General features: G+C 50.2%; 2 protein-coding genes across 2 annotated transcripts; both read left to right on the forward strand.

Annotated features, from left to right (window-relative positions):
• The first annotated feature begins 6,117 nt into the window (after window positions 1–6,117).
• Window positions 6,118–7,483, forward strand: LOC114847802 (ribosyldihydronicotinamide dehydrogenase [quinone]-like). Its single transcript, XM_029137849.2, has 6 exons — window positions 6,118–6,275; window positions 6,359–6,523; window positions 6,595–6,725; window positions 6,791–6,904; window positions 6,968–7,069; window positions 7,140–7,483. The coding sequence occupies exons 1-6, from the start codon at window positions 6,185–6,187 to the stop codon at window positions 7,437–7,439; spliced, it is 903 nt and encodes a 300-aa protein (XP_028993682.1). The 5' UTR covers window positions 6,118–6,184; the 3' UTR covers window positions 7,440–7,483.
• Window positions 7,484–15,600: 8,117 nt separating this feature from the next.
• ackr3a (atypical chemokine receptor 3a) lies at window positions 15,601–20,806 on the forward strand. The gene is made up of 2 exons (XM_029137610.3): window positions 15,601–15,926; window positions 17,761–20,806. The coding sequence occupies exon 2, from the start codon at window positions 17,785–17,787 to the stop codon at window positions 18,928–18,930; it is 1,146 nt and encodes a 381-aa protein (XP_028993443.1). The 5' UTR covers window positions 15,601–15,926; window positions 17,761–17,784; the 3' UTR covers window positions 18,931–20,806.
• Window positions 20,807–25,535: the final 4,729 nt, after the last annotated feature.

Consider the following 25,535-nt stretch of genomic DNA (forward strand, 5'->3'; position numbering starts at 1 on the left):
AGAATCATCCCACAAATAGTTTCTATTTAGATTTAGTGTCATTACTGCTGTGGAACAATGAATGCTCTGATTTTTGAAGTTTAGACTTTTGGCCCAAGTCACGAGTCTCAGAAGCAAGAGGTTAAGAAAACAGCAAAGAAAAAGGGTCAAGACACACGACATGAGGAAAAATGGAGAGACAGGAAATAAAAGCCTTTCACATTCTATTTAGTGTCTCAACAGCATCACTCAGACGGCGCTGTGTTACAGAGCTCAACAAAGACTCATGTTAATGATCAGATACGATGTCTGGCCTTTACAAGCTCCCCCGTCCCATTTATCTTAGACTTTAATGTTGAGCCTGACCTCTCCCCCTCCAGTGGCCAACATACCTATTGTATGCAGTGTGTAGAGCCGTGTGTGTGTAATGTGCAGTGTGTAGACAAAGGGCTGTCACTCTTGCTGCTGCAGTGGACATGAACAATACCCCGAGCCCCTTGGGCCACATTATACCTCAGAGACTTGCATAAAAGGATGACAGGCAGTCTGTGACTATTAAAGAGAGAAAGCTACGGCGCAAGCCTGAACTCAGCACAGCAGCAGCAGCTGCTGGTCAGCACCCTGAGAAACACAAAACCATGCATTTGCAAACATTTTCATGTATGAGCTGAACTTATCATGACAGTTTGTCCAAATAGTCAGAGTTAATTTGGAGAGCTGCCCCACATCAGGAGGCATCAGGGCTAAATGTTGTGAAGGCTATTCACCGCTTCCTGCGTATTTTATCATTAGTGTCTGATTTGTATGGCTGCACATTTGTGTGTGTGTGTCCCCAGAGAGGCAGCAGATGGATGGTCATCGTATGGTTGTTGTGGTTTGTCTGGTGAAGCACCTGCCTCATCCATGGAGAGAGAACCGCCCACAAATTAGATCTGGCACATGCATCAGAGGAGACGTGTGAGTGGAAAAGTTCCTCTCAGGCCCTTTACTTAAAAAAATAGCGAGAGAAATATGAATAAAACAGGCTACAGTATAAGATTAAATCTAAAACCCATGAGGATGGAATAGGGTTGGAAAAGACTGACTTCAAAACAACAGACGGCATGAACATGTTTTTCACTGTTTATTTTCATCACAATTTTGCAGCTCGCACATAAAGCACAAAAAAGCAGCAGTAAACAATAAGCTCATTATAAATAAATATATTTACACATCGGTGCAGCTATACTTAACATTCAAGGTCAAAATTGTTAATTTTTTAGTAGTTTGGGTTCACAATGATTCCACAACATACATTCAGTTTAAATTGAAGTAAGACAGATGTTTCCCAGAATGAACCCACTGACCTCTCCACTATAATCCTGGGAGGTCCCAGACTTCCGCTTCATGTCTGGGCCTAAACATCCAGCACGTGGTTGAGGTAGGAGATGTAACAAATTGCCAGTCGTAGTATCTCAATCTTAGAGAGTTTCTTGTCTGGTGGGAGCGTTGGGAGAAGTTTTCTCAGTTCTGCAAAGGCCACGTTGAAGGCGACCACGCGGACTCGCTCCCTCGACGCGTGCGCGGATCGATATTTAGCTGTCGCGCGCCTCCTCCGCCTCCTCTCTTGTCTGCTGAGACCGGGCGCGTGCACGAGGCTCACCGTGCCCTCGTGCTCGGCGGGCATGGATCCACTCTGCGCATTTGAAGTGTCCAGGAGGGTCCTGGAGGCGGTTCTTGGCGAGGGCGGTTCGGGCTCGGGTCGAGCCGGACTGAGCATCATGCTCCTGCGCGATCACACAGACGACAAATGCTTGATTGTGATCAACCAAACGCTGCACCACAGTAAATGTCATGATCTATTCATGCACATCAGGGTTCCGTGACGTCTGGTTCATAATAGCCAGATCTGTAAGTTAAGTTAAAAAACTCCACTGATGGACACGAAGCCACAAAACGCGAGGTTCTCGTACTGTACACCCCCTAACTCGGATACTGGCGCTGTCCGAGGTGCTGAAAAACGTCAAAACAACGCCACGACAGACAATTTAGTAAAATGACCAAGATATAAGTCTAATGGGTTGTGTCAAAATAAATGAAAATCAAAATTAAACGATGAGAATCATAGTCTGAACTGTCAAAATTCAGACGAAATGTCTGATCGAATGATCGTTCAAAACTTAAACTCATATATGTATATATACATAAATACATATGTTTTCTGCGGTGAACTATTTGAAGTTAAGAAAAAAATATTGTGCATGAATTTTATTGTGATTTAATATTTAACTAAAACGCCAAACGAGCAGCGTTCACTACGTGCAGTAACTCACCGTGAACATTCAAACAGACGAATCCATCGGAGTCGTGTCACATATTAAAGCTGCACCGGGTCCTAGTTGGAGTCGGCAGGTAACGTTCTCCCCCCGTCAGCCTCCATTCTGTCCAGGGCTGAGTTAAAGATCTGGACAAGCGACGCGGGATCACTTTGTACCCGGGTGGAAGCAGACGCGCGGCCCCTCTTGTCCTCCTCTCTGTCCATCACGGTGACCAGAGCGCATCAGTGCCCTCAGCAAGCGACAGCCTGTCTTGTTGCTCTGCCCCGTTCATCCATCACGCGTCTCCTGTCCGTGCGCACGGCGACGCTCTCTCTCCCTCCGTATCCGTAACCGTGGAGCCAAGTGACGCCGCGCGCAGCGGGATCACGAGGACGCGTTTATTGTCCAGACCTTTCTCTCCTTTCACCTTTATTCCCTGCAGACCTGCCGCATTAGCCACATCTGTTTGTGAGGACGATTCAATCTAAATGTTACAACCCGCTAAACGTGGATGTCGAGTTAAAAAGGTCCTAATAAATCATGATATATCTTCCAGGATGGCGTGAAAGTCAGCTCCTGTGTCCAAACAGAAAAAACACCAGACAGAAGCTGCTGTTAAAATACAATCAGCTCTTGGCGTCCATTGCTTTGTGGAATATAAAAATTATTTTATTTGTGCAAATGAAGCCGGGTCTGATTACAAAATGGGGATTTATGAGACCAACAGGCCTTTAAATACTTTTAACGTTTAAACCACAGTGCACAACATTTAGTTTGGTCCAGTGCTGCAGAGACACATGTGAGGACATTGGTTATGAATGGACAGAATGTAGGAGAAGAGAGTTTCTCCAACAATGCAGCATAAGCTTTTCAGACCACAAAGTGACACAAACTCAGCTTTGTGTGGTTTGCGTTGTGCATTGCAGCCTGCTGCGTGGGTCCGATGTGTTAAGGCTGTGGCATTTGAGTGGGCTCATCTCCTGGATAGAAATGTCAGCGCTAATCATTAGTAACATAATGACTGCGAGTCAATCACCAGGGGGCCTCCACCTCTGGGCCAGTGGTGGACAATATTTCCTCAGACGCTGTCAGAAAAGGCTCATGAAGGCTCAGCTGGGACGGCGTGTGGTGATTGAGGAGGCCTTGGCATATGGCTAACGTCGTTATCGCCATCGTCAAGCAGCCCGTTTCAGTCCCGTCAACGGGGAAAGGACGTGGATTCACCGCCGACCACCGGCTGATGTGTGAGAGCTGTTATTTTAGCAGACATTAACATTTATGTGCAATAGAGCCTTTATGGCACAATTTGGGGTCCGGGGCAGTAAATGTGTTGTTGTTATGGGTAGAATATTTCCACTGATCTACAGTAAATACATCAGTTTAACGCTACAGTCATCAGTTTCCTGGATCAATGTTGTGGGTTTCACTGCTCGTCTGTCTGGACACCATCTGTTTGAAGGTCTGGGCCACAAACCTGACATTTTCATCTCCTCCTCTTGGTCTGTTGGTACGTGTGTGTGTGTGTGTGTGTGTGTGTGTACATACAACTGCAGTATCTTCTATACATCACCTGCAGCATAAAATGGTGTGTGACCATTGATTAATTCCTGGTTTGTTTTGTATTTTGCTGTAAGTTTCCCTCTCTCCTCTTACATCATCTTCTCCGTCCAGCTTCCAGTTTCTTCAACGACAGAATCAAACGCAATAATTGTAAATTACCTGAAGTAGCATAAGTTTTTACATTTGCGTTCTGTTTCCCACCTTCCCCAGATCTTCCCACAGTTTCTTTCCTGTCTCTTAACGTCTGCTGTCGTATTTTTGTTTCTGCTGATTTGGAATCAGGTGACATCTAACTGTTCAGTTTGTCACCATGGTTACAACACTGGAAAGGAGGAGGAGCTGAGGTGAGATGATAAAATAGTTCTTTAAATAATTCTCTTTTTTCACATAACTTTAGAAGCAGAGTCAATAGTCCATTTTATCCTTATCCTGTAAAACTTCACTACAGGAAGTCTGCATTGAGATGTGCAAGATGTGCAAAACATTCATCTGTCACTCAATCTACAGTAGAAATATAAAGCTTAACCTGGCTCACACAGATTTGTAGACTCACAAGTTATGACAAACTGTGACTTCTCTTCTGCAGGTGATGCAACGCCGCCCTTTCCTGGTGCAAGCTCCTCTCAGCCACATCAGACAGATCCAGTGAAGCCCACATGCTGATGCTACAGCTGCCGTCACGTAGAATACGGATCACCATCAACATGAAAACTCATCCCTTTATCGCACTGAGACAGAGGAGCTGAGGTCACGTCAAAATAAAAGACGCCCGACGTTAGAAAGAGGCGGCTGCAAACTTCCTCCAGCTGCCATGGATTGAATCAGCAGTGCTACAGTACGTGCAAGCGGCTGCCAAACCTAAATCCTGGCCCTGTTTGCGTTTGCCCGATCCAATCATCCAAAGATTGCAGTTTACGTGCTCTAAAAAATGTGTTTTGCCATTAAATAGTCACATTTCATGACTTGCCATCTGGATGGCTGTTACTCACCCTGGCCTCCAACACCAAGCGGACTGGCAGATCTTCACAAACTCTGATTAAAGCACGAGAGGCCTCAAATCAATCTCTTGACACCATCTAGTGGTGAAAGGAGGAAGTTAAACTCTGCATCCTGTGAAGAGAGAGCATCCAGGATTCTGTTTACTGTAGAGATGAAACATGTCTGACGAGAGCTGAGACCGTGTCCTTTACGTCTTCCCTGCCGTTCAGACGAGGGTGGGTTTATATTAATCGGTATTTAATCACCTTTCAAGACATAAAGGGAAAAAGACGTTGAACATTCAATCACAACCCTGCACCAACCTGGTGTTCCCCACGCTGACCACACGGTGGCACTGTAGGCTAAATATTATATCCAGCGTTTGCTCCAAAGTCCAACTTACTGACACCATCTGTGATTGCTTGCATGCACTCGTGCTTTGAGTATATACTCCCTTCTAAAGGTGGACTGCACGTGGTCCTCGTATATGTGTCATGACACCAAAATGACTCATGCAAACAACCGTGAGCACATGTAGAAGTAAGTGGGAAACATGCTGGTGAGGCCGCAACAAAAAGCGCCCTGGATCGTATGACAACATACATCACAAAACATAAAAACACGGCTTCAAGCTCAACATTTGATCCATTCCCATGACAACAGGGGGAATGCAGCCAGAGGCTCCGCGTGGACAATGAGCTCCAACATCTCAGGACACTGGCAGCATGAGAAACAGGGAGGAAACGGCATACTTCTACTTCTGCCGCAGTAAATAAGTAAAAACAGGAGCAACAGGAAGAAGTAGAGCGACAGAGCACATCCATGGCTCTAACTCATGTGGTGTCCCTGCATGTCTGTGCACCCATTTACTAATGTGAAGCAGGTGCTACACATACTGTACCGCCGACCCATATGTGAAGCAGCTCACGTCTGCCTTTGATGCCCATGGCTTTTTACGGGGCATCAGTCGCGAGCGCCTTGGACCGCAGGCGACTGTTCCTCTGCAGGAAAAGTAACGCGAAGGAAAACACCGAGCTGTAAACCAGCAACAGTGGAGCGAGAGGTTCACCCGCCCACAGCTGCTTGATGTGGGCTGCAGATGCACGCGGCGGTGAAACATCTTGAACGCAGGCGGCCGGCGACAGAGACGCACGCGCGGGAACGTCCACGGTTGCTGCGGGGAGCACGTAAAACAGGAAAGCGTGCAGAAACGGGGAGAGACCCGCGCTGCGCAGCAGCACTGGCTGCGTGTGCACGTGTCGTGCAGGTGCTCGGTCAGCCCCAGTCAGCTGCTGCTGGTGCCGAGCTTGATTGCTGATTGGGAGCACATGCGAAGGTGCAAATGAGCCAGAAGTCCGGGAGGGCTTTAAATGCAGCATCTGGAGCACGTGCTCCGTCATCAGCGCCTCTGTCTGCTGTTCTACAGGCGTCATCAGGAGTTGGGCCTTTTTGTCAGGATGGGTGAGTCTCGGTTTGCTTGTCTTTGATTGAGGAGGTTTTCGTTGGCTCTGTTTCATGTTTCCTCTTCGTCGTTTGCTCGCTAGGAAAGAACGTGCTCGTCGTTTATGCTCACCAGAGCGCCGGCTCCTTCAACGCTGCGGCCAAAGACGCTGCTGTGGAGCTCCTGACGGCTCAGGGCTGCACAGTGGAGGTCTCTGACCTGTACGCCATGAACTTTAAGGCCACCGCCACCGCCGAGGACATCACTGGTATGGGACCGTTGAACTGGGACCTTGATGTCTGGGTGCTTGTGATTAATGCACGTGTGTTGCTTCTGCAGGTGACGTGAAAAATGCAGAGCACTTCTGTTACGGAGACGAAACCAAACTGGCCTTTGAGGGGAAGGTGTTGTCTGCCGACATCGCAGAAGAGCAGCGTAAACTCTCCGAGGCGGATCTCGTCATCTTTCAGGTTCTGGCACAAACGCGTCGGGCTTATTGTGTGATGGTGAGACTCATTTGAGGTTCTGCTTGCAGTTCCCCATGTACTGGTCCACTGTGCCTGCCATCATGAAGGGCTGGTTTGACCGGGTGCTCACGCTGGGCTTCGCCTACTCTGAGGAGAAGCCGTACAGCCGGGGAGTGTTTAAGGTGAGCCTCAGGAGGCCGTAGTCTCACTATCAGAGCTCTGGGACTTAATTCTATCTTATACAGGACAAAAAAGCAATGCTGTCCTTCACTACTGGATCCCACGAGGCCATGTTTAGGGTGACTGGCATCAACGGGGACATGAACGTCACCTTGTGGCCACTGCAGGTACTGTCTGCAAACGTTAACGTCATTATCCTTTTGTTTAGAGCATTTCTAACCTAATTTCCGCCTCCAGAATGGCGTGCTGCACTACTGCGGGTTCCAGGTTCTGGCCCCGCAGATCTTCTGGGCCCCAGCTCATGTTTCCTCGGAGGCCCGCGGCTCCATGCTGGAGGCGTGGCGCGCGCGGCTGCGCGGCCTTTTGGGAGAGGAGCCTCTTTCCTTCACGCCTCTCGACTGCTTTGACACAGAAAAGGGTTTCCAGCTGAAGCCGGAGGTGCAGGAGCAGCATGCCACCAAGGAGTTCGGCCTGACTGTGGGGCACCACCTTGGAAAACCCCTGCCCCCCAACAGCCAGATGAAAGCCGGCGTCTGAGGCGTTGCTGGGCTCAAGTGCATGAATAAAGCTTGTCAAATATATTTATGGTCTTCACTTTTTTTTTTTTTTTTTTCTAGTCATTCAGTCGCTAAGGGCTGGTTAAAGGGCAGCACTGGCTTATTTCAACCTCCATTCTAAAGTCCAAGCATGACTCATGGACAGCATTAATGCAGGCAGCGTCTCATGGCACGTGGTCCTGACAGGCTGAAACCAGGTTCTTCAGTCTATTGCTGGACCTGTGAAAACAAATGTTTTTCACATGTCCATAACACGGCGTGTTGTCACAGGGTGAGAGCCTGAAGCTGCCTCACGCTAGGCGTAAACACGTTCTCCTAGTGGAGCTAATCTAAACGCGCTAACCCAAACAAGCTGTCACTCAAGTGACTAAGTGTAGTTGCCTATGGATGAGGAAATGAACACAAACCAAAGGCATTGTCCCAGGAAATCTGCAGGATGTGCTGCTGATCAGAATGGTTTCACGTGGCTAAAATGGATCATTTGGAACTTTGGACCAGGTGGAACATGTTTGGTTCCTTCACATTTAAAACCTCTGTGTGTATAAATACTAATAACCCTTAACATTTTTATCGCCCTTTGTTCCCTCCCCAGTGAACAAACTAAGGCCCTCTCAGAGCTATTGAAGCGATGCCCTTTTCTCCCACTTCCTGTCGCCGCCTCGACAGGAAGTGGGACTTCCAGCTGAAGCCTACGAACCCTGAGAAACCGGGAGCCGGTTCCGTCTGTGGGAACCCACCTGGCCCGGCGGCCAGAGGAGCCTCCTGCCCTCATTGTGCTGAGCCTGAGTGTGTGTGCGCCACGGGCTTTCATCGGCGGTGAGCAAATTGTTTTGGACTGGTTGTTTTGACCGAGCCAAACAGACGTCTCACGCGCTGTCTGGGCCGCGGCCGGAGCCTGCACCTTGTATACAGACGGGCAAACAGTCCGCTCGCGTGCCGGTTCGGTCCGCACACAGAAACGCGGGCGGTCGGCCGCTTTTCCCAGAGAAGCCGCTTTTGTTTGGGGATGTGGGAAACGGGGCGGGGGGGGAGGGCGAGTGGGCCGGGCACTGAAGGAAATGGCCTTGCACGCCGATGTCCAGACCGCAGCCTGTGATGGAGGACGTTTCACAGCTGGGGGTTCCACCGGGTCGCCGCGTGTTTGTTTGTTAGACTCAGGTCTAGTTTAAAGATCACCTGTCACAGGTCAAGAAATGAGGGAAGGGATTTGAACCGTTCAGCCGCCCGTAGTCTTCCTGGCTGAGACCTCCCCCTCTACCACATGAATGCACTCATGGGTAACAAACAGGAGAGTTTAATCAAGTTCTGGAAGAATGTGACTCAGTGCCGTCATTCGCTTTATCCTCATAATTATCTGTGTATACACAGATCTACACAAAGAGTAAACAGCTGCTTCAGTTGTTGGTTTCCTCTGGTTTTATACGTCATTGTCCGAAAGCAGAAGTGTTGGACGTGGTGCCACTGAGTGTTTATTGACGCTTGGGCTGCACCACTGTCTCATCCTCGTCACCCATTGTCCTTCCTCGTTCTCCCAGCCTGGCTGCACGGAAGTCCATTTTCGACGGGTTCAATGGGAGGAAGTGGGCACCGTCTTGTAGCAGGAATGGAAATGAGCCCTCGGATAAGCCGTCGTGTTATTTTTTCAGATACGCACATTTATTCTGATTAAAAATAGCAATTTAATGTTCAGAGGAAGTTAAGTGGAGCTTAACAAACGGTCCTCCTATAAACAGCACAGGAGGAGATGGATAAGTCACACTTAGCTCATTTTTTTGATTGTTCAGTTTCTTCGTTTGATGAAAAGACTAAAACCACTCTCGTGTCTAATGACTGCGTTAATCTACCACCAGCAGCCGCTTATTTCAGCCCGGCACAAAGACCCGACAGAGAGAAACCGCTTTCTTGGCTCTATTCAAGTAACAGAATCCACCTAGCGGTGCCTCTGAAGCACACGCTACAGGCTTTATTAGTTTAAACTGACCTAAAAGTGATATTTAAATCTAACCTCCATGGTTTTCTGAGGTTCTCTGTGCCAAACGTTTGTCGAGGAGTTTGGCTGGAAACAGCTTCAAACCAGCACTTCATCTCTTAATGTGCTATAAAAGTGACATGTTTGCATTTAATTTTATTTTTCCTAAACTTACTATTTACTATTACGCCAGTAAAAGACTTTAATATTGTGAATATTGAAACTGTAAATACAACTGGGTTTTCTTTCTTCCCTGCCTCATGATTTGAACCATTTGTAATGCTTGAGCAATACATTTGAGCATGCATTGCTATGCCATATGCTATTGATTGTTCTTTGCTGACTTATGGGTGTTTTGATTAGGCTGTAAATGGGTCCTTGTGTTTGCACCAGATGTCACAGGGTTAACAACAGGGCAGCCATTAAACACTGAGATCCAAACAGAGAGAGAGAGAGATGGTGAAGCTGGGAAAAAAGAAACTGGTTGAAAAATTAGGCAAAAAATTTATATGATCCATACTCTGGTTCTTTCGGGGGCCACATTAAAATCCAATCAATTACAGGGCACGGAAAACCCCTTGAACGTCATCTGTGTGTGATGTTTCTGCAACAGAGTGGGGCACAGTTCAGGGTAGTTCTATTAAGATTGGCAGCAGGAAAGGTTTGTAATGAAGAACTACCGGCGTTTCCCCTTTGTGCTTTAACTCGGGTTATAGCATAAAGGCTACTTTTGTGCCACAGAGTGTCCATTGTGTGTTTCTCATCATAATGAAACGGAGGAATTCACTGTGACATCTGAGCACAATCATTCCCCCTCTGCACCAATCGCAGCAGCCTCCTAAATCAAGGTTTTCTCGAGGAGCATCGATGGGTTCCCACAGTCGGGAGAGCAAATAGAAAATGTTTAGTTCAAAAATGGATTTTATTCCCGCTACTTTATATTCTCGTAAATTCAGTGTGAAACGTATCTAAGTGTGAGCATCGCAGACATGTAAGAGCTGATAAATGGGTTTACCAACAGCTGTGGAGGAGCACAGATGTGAAAAAATAACAATTGCTTCCGTCTTCCTCCTTTCATGAGCTTGTGCAGGATGCGTCTTTCAGGCCGCGCTCGTTCCCATCCCGTCGCCATCCTCCTTTTCTCTCGCCGCTGTGAAAACCTCGACCGCGCCGGGACTTTTCACGCATCTTTTGCTCGTTTACCGACCCCAGTTCGCGGCGGGGGCGCGGCCCTTCGGCGGCCGGGCCCCGGTTCGCCGCGCAGGAGCAAGCGCTAGCACAAATCAGGCTCGCAACAGGCACGTCGGGCGGTGAGAGGGCGCGGGTCCGCGGAAGGTCGGCCATGACGGCCGTGATGAATGCATGGACGTCCGGCTATTGGCTCCCATTCAGGTTCTGATGCACAGAGTGCCTTGTGCCGGCAGGCTGACGTGACGTGAGGCACCGAGGCTGTTTCGTATTTACAGGCGGAGGCTGAATGCGGGGAAGGCTCTTGGTGGTTTGGCTGTGAGTGTCAGGGTTAAGGCTGCACTCAGCCATCACGCTCCTCTCACAATCCTATATCGTAATGAGAAGCAGATCCCCACTATCTGTAGAGTGATGGGAGAAGCAGCCCCATGGTGACTTACCCTCTCTTCCATAATGTATCTATATTCTTTATGGCACACAGATATAAATGATGAGCAATGACAGTCTGATGTTTCTGTCGGTGAATAATGGGTGTCGGGTGCTCAGGGGTGACAGATGAGGCCACGAGGGAAGACTGCATGAATAGCTCTGGTGCGTGTGCCCCTCACCAGGAGCTCTAGGCGCTCACGGCTCACATCCAGATGCTGCCTGGGTTGCCACATCCTGGTCGTAATCCCCCCGCAGTGCCGCGCTCGCGCAGATCCCGGGGAGGACGCACGAACGGGAAGCACCTGGAAGCCAGAGAAATTCCTCCAGGTCATTTTCCATCGTGTGCTGCACATCGTTTCAGCTGCAGGGGGATTTTTTTTTAAAGGACACTATTTACAGTGGGATGCCATTGCGATAATTCTCCATTAAGCGAGTCCAGCTCATTTCATCTGACATGTTTATGCACATACTTACTTTATCATCTTGTTTGAGTGCTTTGGACTTGTGTTTATATCCAATAAAGCCTGCGGTGTTTTCTCTGAGTAAGTGTTAAGGCTCAAACTTGACATTCTTCTGTTTGCACTTTCACCGTCACTGCGTCTGCGTTCACCCGGCCTGTTTCCAATCGATGCAACCTTAAAGCCACAAATGAAATTAAACCCCCGATCCCAGTAGTTGGGTGTCAGCGCCGGCGCCTGCAGTGCGTGCTCAGTCCTGGTCGAGCAGGACAACACCTACAGGTGATGCCGGTGAAGCCGTTCCTGCAGGCCTCTGCAAAACAGTGCATTCCAACAGCCAGTCAGTCCATTTTTCATTCGGCGTGACAGCACAATGGGGGTGAGAGTTAGCCATCCTGTGTGTGAACTCTGTCAGCAGCACGGGGAGGCACTGCCTCCAAAGGCACGTATCGGCATCGTGGGGATAGGATTACTAGCTTAGCGCCGCAGCCCTCGGGGAGCGCAGTGACGCGGACGTGGACAGATCCCGTCGCTCCCTGAGCCGCGCCGCTCGCACACCGTCCCCCGGAGCCACATCCCCCCCAGCTCCTACCCATCCCCGGCCTGATCCCGCTGACCCCGCTCATATTAATGGACCCGGCACGCACGTCTGTGTGTGGAGAGGGTTGGGGCTGCACAGAAACCCCCGTGACGCTCAAGGAAAGCGGAACGCGCGCCGTGAGTTATTGCCGTGTGCAGCGGCGAGATGATGGATGAAGTCAATGGAGTGTTTGAGCCGCAGACGGCAGCTGAGCGTGACGGCAACGACAGATTCATCAAGGTCAGAAAACGAGGGGAAGAGAGCGAATGCACGGAGGAGAACATGTTGGGAAGCGAGCGGGTCCTTCCTACGGCCTGACAGCAGCCGGTCCCGGACTCGCTCTGCTTGTATCCATCCTCTTTGTGCCCTCGTTTCTCATAAAAGCCCATTTTATGCAAGTAGCTCTGCACCAAATGAACTCTCCACCTGTTGAGCATCGATCTGCATTTAGCCGTTTAATAGCCAGATATTTCCCCCGGGAGCCGGTACCGAGCAAACAATCCAGAATTTAAAGCCGAGTCAATATTGGACCCGCTCACCACACGGACACCGGCTCAACTCCCAGCGTCGACTGGAAGCAGAAGGCTCATTTCAAGTTCATGCCACTACGGCGAAGTCATAATAATGTATTTCACACATGTGACACACAGGCTTTTAGCACATCCTCACTTTTCTGCACGCTCGACATCCGAGCGGTTCTCGGGCGTCACTCCGGTTCGGGCCCGGCGTGTGGAATGCCTTGATTGCTACGTTTCCCGACAGGGACGCGTCCCCGCTGCCAAACGCACGCCTGCACCGACAGGTCCCTCAGAGACACGGAGCATCGCCTCATCGCGGGCAGCGAGACAGGAAACTGGCTGAGACTCACAAGCAACAGTCAGAGCCGACACGCGGCTGGCGGTGTTTTCGTGAAGCTCCGACGCCTCCCGCCCCTCGCGGTCCCTCGCTCTTAAACCTCGTGCACACGTGTGCGTCGGCGCCACTCGCTCGCGCACACTCGGCTCCTCCTCGAGGATAATTGAAAATGGAAGCAATTAAGTGGGTGAGACGAGCAGGGGACAAGGAGGAATGCGAGGGAGTGGGGAAACGCTGACAGTTGACCGAGGGATGTGTTTGAGAAGGACCCTCTGAATGGAGATTTGCACAAAAAAGCCCGCGTCTCTCAGACCCCCCACTGTGACACGGAGCTTTACTACAATGGAAACGGCAGCCATTAGGAATAACTCCCTCGGCCTTTCTTCCTCTGTTTGCCTCAGCCTTTCTCTCCCACACTCCCGCCCTCCCTCCCGGCTCCTCTACGTCATCGCTGCCCCGCTTCCCTCTGGCTGTCGCCCGGCCTTTTCCATCTCCTAATCTCTCCATCGTCGTGTTTATCCTGTTTGTGAGAACGCGTATTAAGAGCTTGGCCCTCTCTAGGATCCAGAAAGGAGAAATGGGCGCAGGCCAACACTTTTCCCCAAATTGTATTTAAATTACAGGAAAAACTTGAATGGTTTCCACTGAATTTGAACACACCAAGAAAACTCTAAAGCTCTAATTAACTATTTAATCTGAGACCACAACTTTATCTGATGTGTTTCTGAACCGGGGTGCATCTAAGTGTATTATTGCTCTCTTTTGGTCTCCACCCTCCTGAGCATGGTGGGTTTATAAGCCTTCGCTCATTGGAAACAGCTGCTTGAAGAATGAACCGATTCTGTTGCAGGCCCAAACTTCGATCACAACTGCTCCTGCATGTATGCGTTTCATCTTGTGTGAAATCAAAGGCTGATGGTTAAAGGTGCGTGGAGTACAACATGTGGCCTACAGTGATCAGCCGCGGCACTGAAAGCGTGAGGCGCTTTCAACACTGTGGTTGTGAAAACACAGGGCGCTGCCTCAGTGCTGAACCTGGTGCACTCTGACATCCAAACATGACCTGTACTGTAGCATCTGGCCTCATAACACGCTGCCACATGCATTAGGCGCCATTTGGCGTAATGGATCCATGGTTGTTGCTCAGAGGTGTCTGGCTGCGGCGGCGCTTTCCTTGACATCAGTGCACACGTACCACTGCTGGACTCGCTCTGGCCTCTCTGTGAATAACCCCACAGCAGAGGTTGGCAGCAGTCTGCAGGGCTGCGGATGCTTATCAGCCCGGCTTACAAATCCCCCCGATGCTGCTGATACGGAGGACAATGGGCCTGCGTGCATAGTGTGAGCTCCCTTTAAAGCCTCATTGAAACCGACTTTGCTGCTCAGCGCTTTAATGAGGTTAGAGCGCCCTGCTGGCTGTGTTTCATCACTGAATGCTGGACGTGCAGTCATAATAAACTACCTGTGTCAGGCAGCGCTATCGTTTTCCAAAGCAAACGTGAACAAACTATACTCGGTCAGTATTTCCACTGCACACGATATCAAAGGAATTACTTGCGATCGAGGCAGATGAACGTATTTAATCACGGCTTCACAACTGAGACAACAGTTCTCAGAGCGTGCTTTAAATAAATTCCGCAGCTCTTTGTGTGATCCTGTCTTTGTATTGAACTTGGGGCTAATTGCCCCGGTGGAAGCAGCTGCGAGGCCACCAGAGTTGCAGGTGAGCTGTTAGAGATTCAGTAAACACATGTGCCTCCCACAAAGCTTTGTGCTGCTTCCAAAGGGATATGCCTGAAATGGGACTGGAAAAACGCTGCAGTGACAATGAACCGAGTCGGGGCCGAAGCCGCTCAAAGTTCCTGCAGAATAATGTTTGCAAGCTGTAAGCTGTGAGCGTGAAGGTGCAGCAGGACTGCGTCGCTCGCTACTCGCTGGGTGTTGTCAGTTGCTGGTGTAACGCGGTTTGGGTTCAACCCGTTTGTCGGTTTTTGGGTGGAAGCGGGAGACAGTGGATGTGGTTTACCGGCTCGACTGTCTGCAGCCCTGGTTTCATGTGGGTAACTGGGGTGGGGCACAGCAGGGAGCACAGGGCGGCACCTTTGTAGTCTGATTTAAGAGACTAATGTGCATTGTGCAGCGTGTTTATTACAACTCTAATACACTGTGGTATTGGTTAATTCTGGGCATTACTGTGTATTGAAGCCATGGAGTCATAATCAAAACACAGAGCTGCAAGGAATTGAAAGCAATAAAACAATATTACTTGTTTTTACATAAAAATAGCCTCACTCACCTTTCATATATTAGACATTTGCCAAATGAGGCAAATGATGTTTTAACACATTTAGAGTGGAGACTTTAATAAGTGTCTTCCAAGAAAGGGAGTAAATACAAGGTAATAATTTAATGCTGAAGTCTGATTATTGAGACATATTCACACGTATATTAAAATAAATAGTTTTTCATATTTACTCATTAAACCGCACTGCTGCTACCGACACTTTGCATGTGTGAACATTACAACACGCTTTGCATTTTTCTCCGATGATACATATTTGTTACATGTGTTGACCTGACTGGCATTTAAAACGCGCACGAAGCGACACACTGCGCCTTTTAACGGGCGACCGGGCGAAGTCCGCCGTCCTCTGGCACGTTCGTCGCACCGGAAGGCGGAGGTCGCTCCACCGTCGTTCTGTGTCCGGTTCTGCTTCTGCTCGCTCGAAACTGGGCTCCTCGCTGTGTATTGGAGGCTGGAGGAGATGCCAAGTCAGCGCGCGCGCGGCCGCCGGGACGCGCTTGGAGGCGTTGCTCCGCTGAGTATCAGCAAGTGCAGAGAGGGGAGGGTCGCGTTATTTGCGCGAGAGGCGGAGAGAAGTCGGCGCACAACTTTCCCGCAGCGGCTGCAGCTGAAGTTAAGGGGGGACTGAGCAGTTTCCACGGAGGGAAGCGGGGATATTGAGTGAGAGGAGGACTCAGAAGCAGGTAAGCCGATGCAACGAGCTCCTGCGCGTTTAAACGACACTTTGAACCCCCCCCCCCCCAGAGATGCTCGACATTCGATTCTTTCTAACGCGACGAAAACAAGGTTCGCGTCTGTTAATGTGCCCGCGTTATTAACACTAACCACCGAATGCATTCATGAGTGGATCTGTTCAGCGCGAACTGCGTTTCCTCGACGCAGTGTTTGGCCCGTATCGCTCCATCTTCCCTGCGCGTCTCGCCGGTTCCCATTCAAAGCCGGACTCCGATCTGACGTCTGATAAGAGCAGTTTGTTCTCAGAGCGATAGGAATCACAATGACATTGTATGCGTTCCCCGTCAACGGCAGAACTGGGAGCTGTCGTCGCGCTTTTCTCCCTTCACGCGGAAGCGCGATGCGGGCGAGCGATTCATCCCCGGCCAAAAAAGCCTGACAGCAGAAGGAGAAAGTCCTGACAAACACGCTGCACCTGCACTTCTCCCGTCGCCGTCATTAGCACATGAAAATGCCCCTTTGTCGCTTTTATTTTCTGTGTATTGGCGGAACAAAAGGCGCTTCCAGCTCGTTTGTAATTGGATTCTAGCGCGTTTTAAACGAGCACTCAGAGAGAGAGAGAGAGGTTGGACCGGTGCTGCCTGCGTTATCTGATGGTCCAAGTGTTAAGAGGTTAATGAGCTTGAAGCCCGTGGGGCTACCTGGCACCTACGGGTCGTTTCCATATAATGTGACGGAATTAGACGGACCTCGCCGCTGTGGGGGATTATCTCAGCATATAATCCCCCCTTCAGAACGAGGAGCGCTCCCCATTGTGTCGGAATAATTGGAAAGTTCAATTCAGCGTGAGGTATGTGACATATCATTATAACAAGGAGAGGAAGCAGAATTAATCCAACCACTTATTAGTTTCATCATTTCAGAGAATCTACTGGTGATTTCTATGAATTCAATTTGAGAAGTAAGAACTTTTTTCATGCCTGTCAAAGGCTTTAGATTAAAATATTGTCTCATTTGAAAGAGAGTGGAGTGGTGTTAAAGGGGAAGTAGACCGATATGGCAGACATGTCACTTAGACCGGACAGCTGCACATCCTAATGTGAACCAGGTGTTCGTGCACGGGCTTATTTTCACTTTGCTCTTTATTTTTGTTTTTCCACCGTCTTCGTTGCCAATTATCCCGCGCGCCGCTCACGCCTCCGCGCAGACAGACGTCTCCCGCGGCCGCGCTTCGCCGCCCCCCGACGGTCGCTGACCCCTGGTCTCTTAATCAGCCGCTCCGTGCGCGCTCCCCATCTGGGGGCGTGCGCGCCGCGCTCCGGGGTCAGGCCGCCCGTGTTTTTGGTTTTGATCCATCGCCTCGGTCACCTTTGACCCCTGGCGCTGCGGCAGCCTGCCAGTTAGAGGGGCTGAGAGAGACATCACAGAGGAAGCGTTCCAGCGGCCTCGGGCTCCAAAGGTTAGCAGTGCGATGAGCACCGCACCTCCGTCACTGACTAACAGCCGTACGGGACGCTTTGGGGCCTGTGTGCAGGCGCTTATTAGATTCAGATGCTGCGAAATGACGTATTCGAGGGTATGAGCAACCTTCCCTTTGATCGTCCGGGTGGCGACAGCTCCTCTCACCCTGTCGCTGCTTGTCTCTAGAAAGACTTTTAAACACGGGGTTTTGATGATGATTTTAAGGGAAAGCTTCAGGTTTCGCACCGCGAACCGCGCTTTATCTGAGAACGAAATACACCCAGTTCAGAGGTCTCCCATTTCCTGCTGTCCAGTCTGTGGCAGCAGAGAGCTCAATTTTTCACAGGCGGCGTGGTGACGAGTCGACCGCTTGTTTTCCAGATCCGAGCCGACGCTGGTGGAACGATGAGCATGAGCGCCAGTGAGATGGAGGACCTGCTGGTGTCGTGGGAGGAGTTCAACCTGTCGGAGGGCTTCAGCAACATCTCCAGCGTGGACGCCACGGTGTGCGTCACGGCGTTCGACCGCGGCGCCCTCTTCCACTCCATGTGCGTGCTCTACACCTTCATCTTCGTGGTGGGCCTGGCCGCCAACGCCCTGGTCCTCTGGGTCAACGTGCGCGCGCAGCGCGAGCCGGGCCCGCGGCCCGAGACGCACGTGTACATCGCCCACCTGGCGGCGGCGGACCTGTGCGTGTGCGCCACGCTGCCCGTGTGGGTGGGCTCGCTGGCGCAGGGCGGCCACTGGGCGCTGGGCGAGGCGGCGTGCAAGCTCACGCACCTGCTCTTCTCCGTCAACCTCTTCGGCAGCATCTTCTTCCTGGCGTGCATGAGCGTGGACCGCTACCTGGGCGTGGCGCGGCGCGGCGACGGCGAGGGCGGCGCCCGCGGCCGGCGGGTGCGCCGCGGGGTGTGCGCGGGGGTGTGGCTCCTGGCGCTGGCCGCCTCGCTGCCCGACTGCTACTTCCTGCGCACGGTGAAGGCCGCGCACGGGGGCGCGGTGCTGTGCCGGCCCGTGTACCCGGGGGACGACCCGGTCCGGTGGATGGTGGGGGTGCAGCTGAGCTTCATCCTGCTGGGCTTCGCGCTGCCCTTCCCCGTCATCGCCGTCTTCTACGCGCTGCTGGCGCGCGCCTTCTCGCGCCGCCCCCCCTCCGCCGCCGCCGCCTGCTCGCCGGCGCTGGAGCAGGAGCGGCGCGTGAGCCGCCGCGTGATCCTGGCCTACATCGTGGTGTTCCTGGGCTGCTGGGGGCCGTACCACGGCGTGCTGCTGGCCGACGCCCTGTCGCAGCTGGGCCTGGTGCCGCTCAGCTGCGGCCTGGAGAACGCCCTCTACCTGGCCCTGCACCTCACGCAGTGCCTGTCGCTGTTCCACTGCTGCTTCAACCCCATCCTCTATAACTTCATCAACAGGAACTACCGCTATGACCTCATGAAGGCCTTCATCTTCAAGTACTCCACGCGGACGGGCCTGGCGCGCCTCATCGACGCCTCCAACGCGTCGGATGCCGAGTACTCGGCCGTGGCGGTGGAGAACCCGCCGCAGATCTGAACCCAGCGCTGTCCAAGCGACTAGAACACAATGACAGCTTTTAGAATGGGCTCACTGTATGACGTGTGTGTCTGACATAGACGAGTGAGAGGAGATCAATTCAGTCCAGTGTAATATTTCATAAATCTGCTCGGTTGAAGGTGGAGGTCGACCTTGATGGACTGATTCAAAGCACTTAGAGAAAACCTTTATTTTAGCCGCTGAATGCTGTGACTGTCATGAAGCAAAACAGCGACAACCGTGTATAGAAGCGCTGCCTTTTCTGTGTTTGACCTGTGTGTCTGTGCTTGTGTGTGCGTGTGTGTGTGTGTGTGAGTGATGATGATCTGTTGGGCATTGAATAATTACAGGATCAGCAGAGCAATATTAATGTTTTTGTATCTATTTATATGCGTTTCAAGTGTTTTGTCTCTTCTGCATCAAACATCTCTGACGTCTCCTGCTTAGTGCTCCCCTTCATACACTCCTGCCTCATCGTTCTCGTCCTGCTGTCTCGTATCACATCGGCTGAATCCTTCAGACTTGCGATGAATCATTTCAAGTTGTTTTATGCAGAACTTTGCAATTGCTCAGTGCAATGTTGCTTTTGGGGAGATATACCTGTTCTTGCAGCGCTGCGCTAATTGATGCCACGTCTCTGAGCTGAATGCTGATCAGCTTAATTTAGCTGAATGACCAGAGTTGTAATGTTCAGGTGATGTCATGTAAACAAACTGGAGAATTAGGTATAATTTCACAGACAGCAGCGCATCATCCTTTCAGCATCTCTGTTTTGTTTTGGTTGGTTTACAAACCTTGAAGAGGCTGCTTAGGGGCATGTTATGTTTTTATCTCTGGGCAGATTCAAACCAGCTGCTTCGTCCCGTTTCCAGTGTCTGAGCCGAGGCATCAACCTTCTCATCTTCCTCAAACAACCGATCGTGTTTCCCAAAATGTCAAACTGCTCGCTAAACAAATAAGCAAAAGAAAGTTTTGTGCTCAGAGTGATTTTCATCAACCACGGTGATGGACAAGACAGCTTTTTGTTGCTTTTTGAACATTTCCCAACATGGTCTGAAGGCTTCAGCTGAGACTACTGATCTTAGAGTAGACGCATGTCGTCTGACTCGTCTGATACATTAGTATTTAGTACTAATCATGAATTAAAGAGGGGCAGCGTCTAAAGGCAAACAGACTCACTGACAAAAGACTGGACGCAACTGCACAGACTTGAACCAACTACACATGCAGTACATTTAATATAGGAAACTCCAAGGCAGGAAACTAGTTCAAAAAGTAAGAGCTCAAAGTCAGACTGAGAAAATACTGAACTCACAAACCAAAATCACTGCTCTGCAGGAAGAATAGCTCAAAAATTAATGTAAGAGCTAAAAATCACTGCTCAAGCAGGAACAAATGAACTCACAATCAAAATACTCAACAAACGTACAAAGCATCTGACAGACAACGAACGATGGCACAGCTCACACGCCAGACGAAACCAACCTTAGCTGTGCTAACACCGGTTAGCATCAGCGCTACGTGTAATCCTGCTGCTTCTGGTTCCGATGACCAAATACGTTGATTATTAGCTTTACTGCTCTCGCTGTGCGACAACCAAGTGTTTGCTAGAGACCAAATCGCCGACGCGTCACTTCGTAGCTTCTTTTTATCACATGTGACATTTGCTTGTACAGTTTACTCACTGTCTGTAGTAGGAAACAACATGCTTTTTGATATGTTGACACAAACACATGGATGCTGTTATGTAGATTTAGTGTTGCAATTACAGAAGACTGGAGACTGAACATGTGTCTGCTAGAAACATTCCTTTGGTGTAGTAATGTGTAACATGTGCTTTGTTATATATTCAATAAATGCAAAATGTTTTGCCTCAGTGATTTCTGTAGTTCTTGTAAAGTAACTGCACAACTCAATGCTCTTCGTGCCTGTGTTTTAAACGCGAGGCCTGGATGAGGATCGCGTCGTTAGAGGAAATGAAATGATTAAAAACAAACAAACCCGTGGAGAAGGAGCCACGCACGCATCGGCAGCACCTTTAGTCTTCAGCGCAGCTGTCGTTCACGGCCAGAAAGCTTTTTTATAGACGGGGAAAGAACAAACAGATGCGGCTGCTGCTTTTTGGGGGATCAGCCAAGTTTTCCTCTGCTGTCGGTGCCAAATGAGAAAAGACTAATTAAAAACTACACTCGGGTTTGTAAAGTGCCACCGTTTGTACTGAGACAGACCAATCAGACGCATGGGCTGTAGCTTTAACACTGCTTATACACGTCTGACTTCCTTTCTATAGATTTCCAGTGACCTGACCTCTTTTTTTTGTCAGCATTTCCCCCTGAGACAATACAGGCCTGGTGACAGGATGTGTAGAGGGCCGTCATTAACAAGTCGGGGTCAGTTCAGAACCACTGGAGCAGCCCGGCCGGGGTGTTGGAAGTGACTGCTGAGGAAGTTGAACAGGAGTTTCCAAAGGTCAAGCGGCTCCTGGTATAACCCCCCCCCCCCCCCCCCCCCCCCCCTCACACCCCGTCCCTCCTCGTCCACTCGTGAATCATCGTCCCAGCTCCAGACTTTTATTAGCAGAATATGCGCTGCGGCCTGAACCTGGAGCCGGCGGGTCCCGGGGGCCGGGGGGGTCCGTTTTAGCAGACAGTTTAATTTTTCATCAGCGCTCGCGGCTAAGTGCGTCGTTTGCGCTGGATGCACGGAGAATGGACGATATTGATCTGCTTCGCCGACTGGGTCTGATTGCGAGCAAACACAGACACTCGCACGCAGACGCGAGGGTTTGCTTTGAAACAAGTTTCGATTGTGATTGCAGCTGAGATGCTTCGCCGCGGTGCTACAGCGCGAACACAAAGCATTGCTCGCGACTCAGCCAGCTGTGCTGAGGTGCTGCTGACTGTGAGTCAGTGTTTGACTTGGCAGAAACCTTCACTGTGAAGTGTTTTGCTTCCTTTAACAGTTCGTTAGGTTTTTCTTTTTCTCTCCTCCTCTGTTGTTTACGCAGGATGTGTCAGACTCACTGAGAATAAAATGTAAAAATGCCAACATCAGGACCAAACTCTGGAACTTCTACTCCATTATCTGATGTCTGAGGCCTTTTATGACGGCCCATTTTTCATGGTGTAGTTTGATTTACTCTATTAAATCTATTAGGGAGTGTTGCTTTACAGCATGTTGATGCACCTCCTGCTGAGGAGAGATAACCCTAATGAATTAATGAATGAGAAACAGGAAGGAGAAGCGCAGTTGGAGTATAATTAATAGCAAATGGATTTTTTAAAAAGTGGTTTTGCTGGAGGGGAATGTTGCAAATGTGCTGAGCTCACTGATATTGCGCAGCAGGACGTATTCCAGCAGACACTTCAGGCCTTTGTAGTGGTAAATGTAGCTTAAATTATTTGTGTCCCCTCTCTGAGCGTTTACAGTAAGTCAACTTCCGAACCAAGTCTGAGCTCGCTTCGCTCGGCGCGGTGGGAATTCCATACAGCGACCTGTGGCAAATAAAGGCTCGTGAATTATTAATGAAGTGGAGATCGGCGGCTGCTGGCGCTCGCGGGGACTTTTTGGTGTAATTACAAAGAAAGTCAGAGGCTACGGTTTGTTGAGCGCCGTGACTCCGGCGTTGGGCCCAGGTGCTGGACAGATGTTGGGTCAGAAGTGGCACGAAAGACAGGGAAACTGAAATTGGATTAAACAATCGCAATCACCGCTTATGTCATTCTGAGCAGAGACTTGTTGACGCCGCAGCGTTCTGTCCGTGCGGGTTTTCCCCAGGTTCTCTCTCAGACCCGACCCGTCCGACGGACGAACGGAGGCCGGACCCCCCGCCTGCTGCTGGATGCCGGGCTGTTAATGAAAACAGGTCCATAAATGATGACGCCACATAGAAAAACAATAACGTTGCAGAAACACAACAATGACGTGATAAATACTGAACGCTCCGCAGAGCATGAAATACTGGAGCGATGTTTCTCTACCAGCTCATCGCCGGCAGAGTTAGTCAGAGCTCTAGAGATGCTCTTCTTGTTGCTATTGGCCCGTTTTGGTCCAGGTCCCCCCCCCCCCCCCCCCCCCCCCCCCCCCCCAGTGGCAGCGCCCGTGATAAAACGCCACACACATGAAAGGGAAGAAAAAGCTTAAAGGAACGCACAAATCCACCAAAACCATTTGCTCGCGTTCCTAATGCACCTCTGCCATATATTTCCTATGCGCCCTGTAATGTGTTTGGAATGAGGAGGAGGGCGAGTTTGATCTCGAGTGCTTTCTCAGCCGTTGTTTATTGAACTATCTGTCTTATCTCCTCGTATTAAGCCTTTCTCCCCGGTGTGTTGTTAATTATGATGGAGCTGCGTACAGATTTACACCCAGCAGGCTCCTCATGGCAGAGCCTGCTCATACACTATGTGACTCTCCCCCGTCAGCTCTCAGACTTGTTGGAATTTACTGCGCACCAGGAGTGACAAAAGAAAAAGAAAACAAAACAACAGCTTTTGGCTGCGTGCGATGTTTTGTCTGTCACGACGCCTGAGCAGACAGATGTCGTCCTTTGGTTCCTGTCCGGGGTCAGACTCTGGCATTCTGCTGGAAAAACAAGCCTGTTGATGCAGACAAAAGCAGGGAGCCTCAGTAACTCAGTAACGCAGACGTAACTGCACCACAACCCACTTTAATAAGCTTCATAAACCTTTTTCTTTCTGCTTTGTAGACAAGAACAGTTTTTTATTTTTCAAAATAAAAGACTTTGTGAATAGAGCAGCGGTAACATGGACGTGAAATTCTGTTAACTGATAAATGCTAGGCTCTAATTCTCTTTGTATAATGTTTCCTAGTGTGTAAGTGTTTACGTTGGCTTCGCTTTCCCCTGAAACGAGCGTCTCCAGGGCAGAGACCAGGGCATGAAACTCTAGAGCTCAGATACAACATGGAAATCCCCAAAACGAGATGCAGCAGCGTTTGGGTTCGCAAACACAATGCAGTAATTCTCCTCCTTGTGTGCTCTGACACTTTCATTACGACTACTTAACATTTCTAACCCAGGATGAAATGTGCTCTGTGAGCGCCAGCCAGAACCCATTCATCCGGCGTGGAGCTCCACGCGGGGCAGCTCGTGATCTCATTCGGCGTCTTTCGAGGGTTTGTCTTGAAATTATTAAGCGCCATTAGAACGCACTCCTCCGCGCTCCGCTCCTTGACAGCATGTTTATTCTCCATGGCCCTGATTCCATTTATCCCGCCGCGCTGCGGCCAGGTTTTCAGTTCGTATAAAAAGAACAAAGACGCGGATTCAAGCCCTGCTCCGTAGGTAATCATGCTTTACAGCCCAGGAAACAATGCACATGTTTCATTTCATTTAATGTCTTATCAAGACTGTCGACCTTTGATACTGTACGTTAGACTTTGTCACTGTTTAACCTGTGCATTGGCTCCATAACAAAATAAAACTGAAACCACCACAGCACATTTATCACCTTGTTTTTGATGCCACACGGCTCCAGCTCGTTGCTCCATCTTCAACGCTGAGGCCTAACTCAACAACAATGACCTTTCCTCTCCCCCCGCTCTCCCTTTCACCTGTTCCTGTCCTGCGTCATATCGCTTTACAGGGAGTTCCTCTCGCCCTCAGTGACACACACAGCTCACAGCCCGAGGTGACGATGAGCGTCTGTATGTCACACAATAACGACCTTGGAGTGTCCTGGCGGAAACAGGAGATGCTCAGCAGCCTCTATGACACCGGCGTCACCGGCCCCGCAGGAGCCAAACCTCCACCGCTCCTCTACAAATCACCCGGCGCTGACTCCCATTTATTTCCAGCACGCTTCATGAGCGCCCGACTGCTCCCGGTGACTTCCCAGAGCCGAAGCGCCTGTATTCCGCTGTGGCCGAGGTTTGCTGCGCTTGGCGCCGGTACAGCTGCTGCACTGGACCTCAGAAGCGAGCCGGTGCTGTTTCTGTAATCCGGCTCCGTGTTTAAAGGAGGGCGCTTCCTCGCCACTGTTTTCCTAAGCCGGGTTTCACAGGGCTTTATAAACCTTTGTGCGGCCTTGACAAATGACTTTGTGAAACAGCTCCTGAGAAATAAAACAAAATCCCAGTGAGATGAATGGGGGAGGAAGCTGCAGTTTCCGGGCGGTTTGAGGTGGGGAGACTGATAATGGACACGTCTAATATCTGCCCGACTGCGAGAGACCCCAAATATCAGCATCCACTCACACAACTGACCGAATGAAAACACGCTGCAGATTGTGTTCCATCTCCGGCCTCCAGTCATGAATGGGAGCTTTGCTGAGGTGTTGCCTTGTCCCCTTTTAACCCTCACAGTGACTGAGGTGCCTCCATGCATCACACGCATTCGCTTCCAGACTGTGCTGTTGTCACAGCTGCAGGCCTGTTGGAAAACTGTAGGAGAAAAAAGCTACACCTATGTCACCACACAGGGCCGTTTGTCTGAGTGGAGGTGGACGCTGAATCATTCTGATTCTTTAAACAGTAAACGAATGTAACCATAATGACAAATCATCACCGTTAGCAGATGAGAACAGGATTAAACGTGTGGGAACCAGGTTTCTTGTCTGATGTCACATCTCACCGAATCAAATGTA

The sequence above is a fragment of the Betta splendens genome, chromosome 21, assembly GCF_900634795.4.
Source record: "Betta splendens chromosome 21, fBetSpl5.4, whole genome shotgun sequence".
Classification (NCBI taxonomy): domain Eukaryota; kingdom Metazoa; phylum Chordata; class Actinopteri; order Anabantiformes; family Osphronemidae; genus Betta; species Betta splendens.

Bases quoted from the DNA above. Each gene is read 5' to 3' on its own strand.
- LOC114847802 (XM_029137849.2), top strand. From the start codon at position 6,185: ATGCAGCATCTGGAGCACGTGCTCCGTCATCAGCGCCTCTGTCTGCTG. The intron at 6,726-6,790 runs GTTCTGGCACAA...TTCTGCTTGCAG, and splicing joins CGGATCTCGTCATCTTTCAG to TTCCCCATGTACTGGTCCAC. The intron at 6,905-6,967 runs GTGAGCCTCAGG...TATCTTATACAG, and splicing joins ACAGCCGGGGAGTGTTTAAG to GACAAAAAAGCAATGCTGTC.
- ackr3a (XM_029137610.3), top strand. From the start codon at position 17,785: ATGAGCATGAGCGCCAGTGAGATGGAGGACCTGCTGGTGTCGTGGGAG.